The sequence below is a fragment of the Botrytis fragariae genome (genome assembly GCF_013461495.1).
Source record: "Botrytis fragariae strain BVB16 chromosome Unknown tig00000075, whole genome shotgun sequence".
In the NCBI taxonomy this organism is placed as follows: Eukaryota; Fungi; Ascomycota; class Leotiomycetes; order Helotiales; family Sclerotiniaceae; genus Botrytis; species Botrytis fragariae.
Window position 1 is genome coordinate 262,161 of NW_023500995.1, and position 10,520 is coordinate 272,680.

A 10,520-nucleotide genomic window follows, 5' to 3' on the forward strand; every position below is an offset into this window, starting at 1 on the left:
GCTTAGATTGTATGCTTTTTTGGTGGCGAATTATGTACTGTCCATTGACTTGTGCAACTTCTGCTGCTTTCATTGCATGCCTTGGGCTCTTAGTATATTTTAGATCTCAGATCTTTGATCCCCCTTGATTTGTGGATTCTGCCTCAGGGGAAACAACTCCTCTAGTAAGATTGAGGCTAAATAATGATGCGAAGTTTTCAATGTCGATGCAATTAAGTTTTTTCCATACTCCATTTCCTTCTCTTCTATAGTAGAATCGTTTTAGTGGCAAAGGTAGTCCCTTTACTTCATCAATCACTTTTGTTTTATTGTGATCACAACAATATTGCTCGGCTATCACTTGACGTCGTTGTTGCTCATTATCTCTTTGCTGATTCGATCATCACACGTTCGAACCAAAATTGAATTTCTCTGTACGCAAACCAGCAGATGAATTTCACATGAAGGTATCTACTGTGTATGTGATAGGAACAAGGCGGTCTCGACTTGGAGAGAATTAGGATACTTCGGCCGCTTCGGGCTTTGGTCGCTGCATAACCACCATTATTGGGGGATATAACCTGCATACACCATCTTTAAATGGCGGAGACTATGTCCCGAAATACAGAAGATGGGGGAAATGCCAACAATGCCAACCCAGTCAAACGATCGTGGATCTCACTTAGATCAGGAGGACGTGGATCCTCTTATGTCGCTCTTTTCAGACCTTTGGACGACCTTCAGTCTCGGTTCATCTTATTTTGTGGAGTACTATTTGCAATCGCTGCTGGGGCACGTCAGTATATCTTCATTGTCTGTGTAGTTCTATTCTGACGAAACTTTTCGGTATCACAGCTCTTCCTATAATCGGTATCATATTTGCGCGCATCATTGATGCCTTTCCGCCTTCTGAGGAGGAAGTTGTTTCCCGAGTCTATCAATTGGTTGCTGTTGGTTAGGGTTTAAATCTTTCAAAATCTGAAAGCAATTGCTAACCATGCAGCGTGCGCATATTTCATAGTAACATGGGGCTGGGCATTTTGCTGGGGAATCGTTGGCGATAGAGTATCGCGAGGTTTGCGGATACAGATGGTCGACAGAGCTTTGGGACTTGATCAGACATATTATGAGACTCAATGTCCAGATGTAAGACCGCCAATCCAGTAAGAGGACTAAAACTAACCATTTTAAGATCACCAGTCGTCTGACTGTAGACGCACAAACAGTCCAAGCTGGTACAGCTGAGAAAGTGGGCCTATTTCTGCAATCTTGCAGTTATTTTATTGTAGCATTCATAGTAGGGTTTGTTCTCAACGCTCGTCTCACTGGAATTCTTTTTGCTGCGGTAATTCCCTCTATGACACTGGTTGTTGTCATTGGTACCTCCACATTGAACAAATACGCCAAGGCCGCAGCAGAGAGTAACACAATCGCAAACTCAATTGCTGAAGGAGCTGTGAAGGCAGTACAAGTGGTTCAAGCTTTTGATGCTTTTGATGCTTTGACAGATTCTCACCACAATAATCTAGTTATTGCAATGAGATACGGTGCAAAAAAAGCTGTGACGGGTGCACTGATGCTTGGCAGTGTATTTTTTATTGCGTAGGTTATGCCATTTTCAGCTCCATTTTCATGGCTTCCATTGGTCCGCACTGCAGTCTGGTGATCACAAAGGATTCAATTTTGAGTCTCGTTAAATGTTTCGACTAGTTTGAAAGGGCGAATTCACTGTGAATATTTTACCACTTTCGAATGTTTGAAGCCATATTCAGTCTGGACTGTTGGAATCTTATCTATTTTACAGTGCTAACAATACAAAGGTTTTCAGCAAATGCTTTAGCATTTTGGCAAGGCTCCAAGATAATCAACTCAGGCTCGTCTGGCAGTGCAGGAACTGTATATGCCATTGTCTTTCTAATACTTGACGCTTCATTTGTGATCGGAGCAGCAGGCCCATTTGTTCAATCCTTCGCAAACGCCGCTTCCGCGGGGCAGCGAATATTCAATCTTATAGACTATCCCAGCATACCAATCGATGTATACTCCGAAGAGGGAATTAGCTGTGACAGCGAGACACTAGATACAGGAGGAAGCATTACATTCGAAGATGTCAGCTTTTCTTATCCAGCACGCCCACTCGAAACTGTTTTGGATTCAGTCAATATAGAAATTAGAACTGGAACTTCTGTAGGCATTGTAGGCGCGTCTGGAAGTGGCAAGTCAACCATCACTTCGCTTCTCTTCAGACTTTATGACCCATTACGGGGCTCTGTTCGATTTAACGGCCACACAATACCTGAATACAACTTAGCTAGTCTCCGCGAGAAGATGGCCTTCGTTGACCAAGATCCAGCAGTCTTTTCGGGAACCATTTACGATAATATCAGATATGGCTACAAAGGAGTTGCTCTGGAAGAGGAGCAGATGAGAGAGAAGTGCATAGATGCTGCGAAGGCTTCCGATGCCTGGCAATTCATTGAATTGCTACCAGATGGATTGGATACTTGGCTTGGTGAGCCATCCGGCACGAGGCTTTCTGGTGGCCAGAAACAGCGACTGTGCCTTGCTAGGGCCTTGGTTGGTGACCCTCCTCTATTGATACTAGATGAAGCTACTAGTGCACTTGATACAATCAGCGAAGCGGCTATCTTGAGCTCTCTTGCAATAGCAAGATCTTCGAGTAAGCGGACTACCGTAATGGTCGCTCATCGTCTTGCATCAGTGAGGGCTGCTGATAATATCATCGTTATGGGCAAAGGTTTAGTTCTTGAACAGGGAAGTCACGATTTCCTAATGTCGAAGCCCGAGGGTGCTTATCGTCAATTGATCGAAGCACAAAGACTAAATTCTTCTCACAAAAGCCAACACGTTGAATCCCTCGAACTTACATCCATCGAAAAGCCATCTACATCATCTGACAGGTTTTCTGATCATGAGGATAATTCTGTACAAGACTCGCCTGAAGAGAGTGACTCTGAATTTTCAAAGCCTCTCGGAACGTTTGCAATAATTCGGCGCTGTTTTTCTTTAACGAAATCTGAAATTCCCTTTGCTTTACTTGCATTCGTGGCTTGTGCTGCAACGGGAGGTCTGGTCATTGGCGAATCTCTTATCTTCGGTAATTTGGTTTCTTTACTCAACGGCTCTGTCCCGTCTTCACAGGTTAATTTTTTCTGTTTAATGTTCTTCATTGTTGCAATCGTTGCACTTCTTGGTTACACAACTTCTGGGTCCTGTTTTGGAATTGTTTCTGAAACTTTAATCATGAGAACCCGAGATCTATCCCTCCGAACCATATTAAGACAAGATATGGAATGGTTTTTAATGTCAGGCCGATCTACTTCTGCCCTTATCTCTGTTATGAACATGGATTCCGGCCACTTGAGTGGACTTTCGGGTGTGATCATCGGAACTATGATATCCGGTTTTGTCTCAGTCGTCGGTGGGGCTATCTTAGCACATGCTGTGGCTTGGAAAATCGCGATTGTTCTTTTGGGTACTTCGCCAGTGATTCTCCTTGCGGGATACTTTCGGATACGCGTGTTGGCTCAAATAGAGGCAAAAAATCAAGCAGCATATGTCGACGCTTCCGCATTCGCAACTGAGGCTTGTGGGGCAATTCGCACCATCTCTGCACTTGGAATAGAACGAGAAACTTCATCGAAGTTCAAGGTCGCAGTCAATAAGCATCGAAAGCAGACTTCTAGGAACACGGCGCTTGGCAATATACTTCTTGCATTTGCGCTAGCAATCACGTAAGTGTCCTCTTTTTGTAGCGAGGCAAATGGCTAATCAGCTTACAGATATTTTATATATGCTCTTGCTTATTGGTGGGGAGCCAAGCAAGTGAGAGAGGGATATTATTCATCTCGTCAATTTTTTATTGTGCTTCCCGCTATACTGTATTCGGCTCAAGCCGCAGGGCAATTATTCAGTCTGGCACCAGATATTGGGAGGGCAAAGGGCGCCGCATCTCGAGTTTTTAAATTGCACGATGAGAAACCAACCATCGACCTTACTAACGATTCAAACCCTGCGACTATTCCTCCAGATAGGACCTTGAATGACACTTCTCCAATTCCTTCTGGTACAATCGAGTTTAGAAATGTTGCTCTCGCCTACAGATCTCGCGCCGATATACCCATATTCACCAACCTGAATTTTACCGTACAAGCTGGCGAGACACTTGCTTTAGTAGGAAAATCAGGAGCTGGAAAAACATCAACTATCTCATTAATAGAGCGATTCTACGATCCAACGTCTGGCGCAATTCTTCTTGATGGCATAGATATCCGGGAAGTTCCTGTGTCTCAACATCGAGCTCGACTCAGTCTCGTATCTCAAGATCCTGATTTATTTTCGGGTAGTGTGGCGTTCAATGTTGGGTTAGGAGCTCGGCCAGGTCATACTGCGACAATGGAGGAAATCACAGCTGCTTGTAAAGCTGTCGGGATTCATGACTTTATCAACGGGTTACCCGATGGTTATGAGACGTATGTATATTCTTTCCAGACTTCACGAAGTTGCTAACAATTTTAGACAATGCGGTACAAATGGTTCTCAACTGTCTGGGGGGCAGAAGCAACGGGTTGCAATAGCCCGGGCATACATTCGCGACCCAGAGATTCTGTTGCTTGATGAAGCCACTTCAGCTCTTGGTAAAGGACTCTATTTTGTTGGCCAAGAGATCAAACACTAACATACTACAGACTCGCATTCTGAAGCTCAGATACAAGAAGCAATCAAAACTGTCTCTCGTAAACGAACTACGATCATGATTGCACATCGTCTTACTAGTGTACAAAATGCGGATCGCATCTTGGTTTTTGATTGTGGCAAAATAGTGGAAGAAGGGAAGCACGAGCAATTGATGAATGGTGGCGGTATTTACGAAGAGATGATCAGAGCGCAGGATTTGGGTTAATGTGAGTTTTGTTGTACATTTTACTTCTGTAGCATAGCGTCGGATTCGCTTTTCATATCCAATTGTACAATACAATGATTCCATTACCATGGATAGGTGGAAATTTAAGCGGTGGTACGGAACACGCCATGAATCAGGGACAGCTGACATGACGTTTATTTAATCCTCAACGGCTCATTGATAAGAAGATAATGCAGGAGTCGAAACGTCAAGAAAGGAATTCAGTATAGATTTGCATTTATTTATATACCAATCATTAGTGAATCAGTGCTCGTGTTTCCTTCCGACCAGGCAAACAAACTTGTTCACATATTATTGAATCTCGTGTCGTCGTAACAATCCTTATCCCACATCGTCTATTTCAAAACGAGTTGCACAACAATATGATGGCATGTTTTCGATATCTCCAAATTATCCACACCAATCATTACACCGCCGCTGATACATCCCAAGGTCGGCACTTTGGTGCAAACGTTAATAATATAATGCAGGGCTCTAATCCACTTCACAAATTGGCCATTCCTTTTTGCCATCTGATTCTCCGGTACCGAGTAGATTTGGTTTTCCTTACGTGGTGACTCCACTGCATCATTTCTCCCTTTGAGGTTACGCATCTCAAGTCGAGCCCAACCTGCATCATCCCACATTACGAAATCTAGGACGACAGAAGTTCTTTCCACTTTCATCCATATCGAGTTAAAGCCCTGGAAAATCTTAGTTATTCAAAGCGAGCAAGGTTTCCCATCGCTTCGGACATGCCTATTTGAATCTAGGAGATCTGCATGGTGACTATATAAGCTGCATCTCACTCTTTTACCAGAGGCAGGAAAAAGTAGAGATTGACAGGGATTATGATTATCTTTTTCATCTGATAAAAAATTTTCATCGCTAGTTTCTGGAATTGGCCAGTTAGATTGAGTGAAGTGGAGAATCTAATTGGATCAAAGGATCTGATAACGAGTACGAAACAATGTGGACCGATGTCGGTGAGTGGAGAATGAGAGGGATTCTTCAAGAAAGTTTCAACATGTTGGAAAAGTGTGTATCACTGTCTGTCCCATTGCTCCGTAGCTCGAACCTTGATATGTATCTATGAGCTTTTTTCCACCCTTTCCCTCCCCTGCTCCGCATTTATCCGTCATGCCTTTACAAATTTCGGGACGGATCTGATAATTTCTCTTGGCAACTAAGTGGAGAAAACAAAAAAGCTGTCTCCGAGGTGAATTGTTCATTGGTTTGTCTTCTTAACGAAAAATTCATGTCGCCATCTACTACTGGAAGAAGCTACCACGAGCACCCCGCACACACGTTCACATGCTACATACGACCTTTTTCATGCCGGAAGAATGTAAGCGCGTAGTGACAGAGAGGTCACTGATAGCTTGTTGGAGACTGGAGTAGCTTCACTGGACATTTACCGGTAGGATTACTCGAGTGTAGCTACTGTACGATCTATCCATTCACATATCTCTAGCGACGCAATCGAGAAGACTAACCTATGATATCAAGAAGTCAAAAACATCTACAATGTAGCATTCAAAGAGGAAAGCATGTCCGATGTACATGTCAAGAGAATCAGACGATGTACATATCATATCATGTCAAAAATCGGTCGAGTCAGTCCATTCTACCCATACTTCGTGCACAAGTCTACCTTCCACATCCTCGTTGACACCATTCATACTCGCCATCCCTACAACATCATTCTCAACATCCATGAATGATCTTTGGCTGCCCCATAATAAACAGGAGAAGGTCCATGTCTGGAATCAAAATACACACATGCTAACCTGCCATTATACCTACCAATGACAATGAGAAATCTTGGCATACATGTTCTGTGATTTTATTGTTGATGTCCCCCATGTTCTTGCTCAGGTAACTGAATTAATGATTCGAGATTCTATTACACAATACTTCAGAAATCCCATTTACATCTTACTATTGACTGAGAGATACATATATCATTCACAATAAGTATCTGGACTCTTCTTTTTTTTCGGTCAGTTCTGTCATCTACTTTTATCAGTTAGGCTTTATCGTTCACCCTTCTCCCTCTGCATTATCGAGATCACATATTGAATCATTTCTTGATTTTATTTTTAAATCGATCAACCATCTGTATATTCGACAATAATTCATAGCCTCCCTCATTCATCTACAATTATCCTTTTAGATATTCCAAATAAGTCCTCCTTACCCTAAATATCACTCTTATCTTGGTCATTCCGTCATCGATATACCTACATTTGATCAATTATCGATTATCTTGGGCTGTACAAATTAGTTCAATTCGTCAATCAGCCAATTGAACTTCTTAACCGACAGACTCCTTCCCCCAAAACACCACCAAACGCAGTTACCGCCAGAACCAGTGGTACTTCCTAATACTTACGGCTTTGTACCAATCCGTTGCAGCTTTCATACTATCGGACGCACGGCAAGTTCACACTTGTATTCAGCGGCAGTTGCACGAGGCTTCGAAGGAATATCGAGTCTCCAATCAGAATCCTCGGATTGCAAAGCAGATTTTTGTGGTAGAGGTATCATTGTATCTCTTGGGAAAGTACACTTTTTGGTATCTGGAATAGCATTATTTAAGAGAGAGAAAATTCTTTCGGTGTTGGTTTTTTGGACAATACGAATCGTTGAGGAGATTTGAATAAAAGCATATTCGGATTACTCTCAGAAGTTTTGGAAAATCAACATTCATATTAAATCACTTGATCAGTAGTTTTGATCACGTTACATTCATATACAATCTTACACTTGTCCTCGAATCAAAATAAGAAAAATGGCTCCTTCAGCAATCAGCACGGGTAACTCGCCCGAGGGACTCCGTCCAGTTGCCATCAATGGCGAGAAACTCATGTCTTCTCTGAAGATGAACAACCTTTCCCTCTCCCCAGAAGAAACTCTTACCAGCAACTCGTCAACCGAAACGCTTGACTTAATCTGCGTTGGATTCGGTCCAGCCTCCCTCGCCATTGCCATCGCTCTCCACGACGCTTACTCCAAATCCTCATTACCCCCACCAAAGGTTCTCTTCCTCGAGAAGCAGTCTGAGTTTGCATGGCACGCCGGTATGCAAATCCCTGGTGCTCGCATGCAAATCTCCTTCTTGAAAGATTTGGCTACACCCCGTGATCCCCGATCCAAGTTTACCTTCATCAACTATTTGCATTCCAAGGGACGCTTGAATACCTTTATCAATTTGAGCACTTTCTTACCTTCTCGTATGGAATACGAGGATTACTTGCGTTGGTGCGCTAGCCATTTTGAGAAGCAAGGTTGTGTGAAGTATGGTGCGAATGTAGAGTCAGTTGTTCCTTCATCGCCTTCGGCTGAAGATGGAAAGATCCCTGGCTTTACTATTTCTTCCTCCTCATCCTCTGGAGAGACAGTCACACACTCGGCGAAGAATGTTGTCATCGCTGTTGGTGGAAAGGCTATCATTCCTCCTGTTTTACAAAATAAGCCTTGTGTATTGCACTCTTCGCAATATGCTACTAGCATTGGAAAGATTGACAAGTTGCAAAAGGAGACTAGAAAGCCATTGAGATTTGCCGTTATTGGTAGTGGACAAAGTGCTGCAGAAATCTACAATGATTTGTGGGAACGTTTTGGAGAGGAGACCGGTGTTACTGTTAAGTTGATTGTCAAGGGTCAGAGTTTGAGACCTAGTGATGATAGTCCTTTGTAAGCTTTTCTTCCTTTCCCGTCATCAATAGACACAAAACTAAGACTCGCAGTGTAAACGAAATTTTCGACCCCGACCGCGTAACCCCTCACTACAACCGCCCCTCCAACCTCCGTGCTGCAGGTATCGTCCTCGACCGCGCCACAAATTACGGTGTTGTCCGTCTCGAGCTCCTCGAGCATCTCTACGACAAACTCTACATTCAACGTATCAAGTGCGAACGTACTGGTGCTACTCCTCGAGCAGCTATCGTTGTAAACAGAAGAGTAATCACAGCTACACCTTCTCCTTCTAATGATTCTTTGAGACTGAAGATTGTTACTGAGGAGGGAGCTGAGAAGGAAGAAGAGGAGTTGGATGTTGATTATATTTTCACCGCTACTGGTTACAGAAGAGATGCTCATGTTGAGATTCTCCGAGGGTGCGAGGAGCTTGCTACAGGCGAGGGAAGTGATGTTAAGGGGGAGAACGGACCTGTCAAGGGCAAGTGGGGAGTAACCAGAGATTATAGAGTCAAGGTAGTAGATGGGAAGGTACAAAATGGTGCGGGAATCTGGTTGCAGGGTTGTAATGAGTCGACGCACGGAGTAAGTTTCTTTCCTCTTCTATAAATATGAATGAACACTAACATATCCCAGTTATCCGATTCCCTTCTTTCTATCCTCGCCATCAGAGGTGGAGAATTAGTCCAGAGCATGTTCGGAGAACAACTTGCTCAAGAAGCGAAGAACTAAATCTGCGGCGCTTTCTTTGTCATTCAAGATACCACAGTATGCTGTAGCGCAGCGGGTAACTCTCAAATAGATCATTACCGGTGCTCAGAATAAGTTGTTGTTTGTGTTTATACATTATTTTCTCGGGTGGTGATATTGTCAGTGGAGGAGTAGAAGATAAAAGTGAATCATGTATATAGGACTGGAGTTTGGATTTGCGGATTGGAAATTATGTTTATACCTCTTGATATACTTTGTCTCGTCTTGTGATGAATGGTCCGTTTGAGAAGTGAGTGAGATTGAGAATATTTGCAGAACCTCTTTGATGGGGACTTGTTTACATGGTTATAAGATACTATGATGGATATCTCAGCAGCAAGGTTAGTCCTTACTGGTTCTTGATAGTGGACAGAAGTCGCCGAAAGTCTGTCGGAAATGAATAAATCAAAGCCTGTTGTTCCATGATGTATTGTCATGACTTGCGAGGTTCTCGTGCATCGATATAATTTCTTTGATAGAAGGAACCACGGATTTCGAATCTCGATATCATTGATTCTCTGGTATAATGACGGATGTGGAATGCAATAGGCCACTACTAGATCGATGAGAGATAAAAGTGCAGAGGGTGTTAAGCTGGGTGGTACGAGGTGGAATTGCTATATCCTCTAATCTAGAATGATGGCACTTATGCGCTTGTTTCCTGGGGAGAGTGGAGATTAAGCTGTCACTCCTGCAGGTACTACCTGCAGATCGTCAATGTAATATCAATCCGCTCAAGATATCAATGTTCCACCCCAAGATGCCAATGTGGTACCCACTGTAGTTCCCCCAGGGTAATGAGGAAATGCTCTCCTATGTCCCTCTATTAAGCCCAGCATCCTCTCATTCAAACATCCAAACTCAACACATATTTCTACAAAAACTAGGTTGTGCTTCTAGCGATTCAAATTGTGCGTGAAATTCTATCGGCCAAACAATTTGCCTAGTGATTTGTTATATTCGATGGCATCTCTTGATTATCCAAATGTTACATTTGACACTGAGTACTTTAGACGATTGCATAGAACAAATTCAAGACTTTACTATGCCGCCTGTAGTATTGATATAATCGTTCGTGTGTGTGATACCCTTCCACATTACAAATTCTCTCAGATACTTGGTCAACCTTTCTTCCCAGTTCATTCGGTCCTCAATCTTGCCAAAT

At 43.1% G+C, this 10,520-nt stretch overlaps 2 protein-coding genes across 2 annotated transcripts; both read left to right on the plus strand.

Annotated features, from left to right (window-relative positions):
* Window positions 1–591: 591 nt before the first annotated feature.
* On the plus strand, window positions 592–4,903 carry Bfra_005573 (putative multidrug resistance protein 1 protein; the record flags this gene model as incomplete). The annotated part of the gene is made up of 8 exons (XM_037335955.1): window positions 592–775; window positions 835–933; window positions 983–1,125; window positions 1,172–1,581; window positions 1,800–3,734; window positions 3,783–4,472; window positions 4,519–4,637; window positions 4,689–4,903. The coding sequence occupies 8 exons, from the start codon at window positions 592–594 to the stop codon at window positions 4,901–4,903; spliced, it is 3,795 nt and encodes a 1,264-aa protein (XP_037191165.1).
* A 2,794-nt stretch (window positions 4,904–7,697) lies between these two features.
* On the plus strand, window positions 7,698–9,337 carry Bfra_005574 (putative l-ornithine n5-oxygenase protein; the record flags this gene model as incomplete). The annotated part of the gene is made up of 3 exons (XM_037335956.1): window positions 7,698–8,602; window positions 8,635–9,190; window positions 9,242–9,337. 3 exons carry the CDS (start codon window positions 7,698–7,700, stop codon window positions 9,335–9,337), a joined length of 1,557 nt encoding a protein of 518 aa, XP_037191166.1.
* Window positions 9,338–10,520: the final 1,183 nt, after the last annotated feature.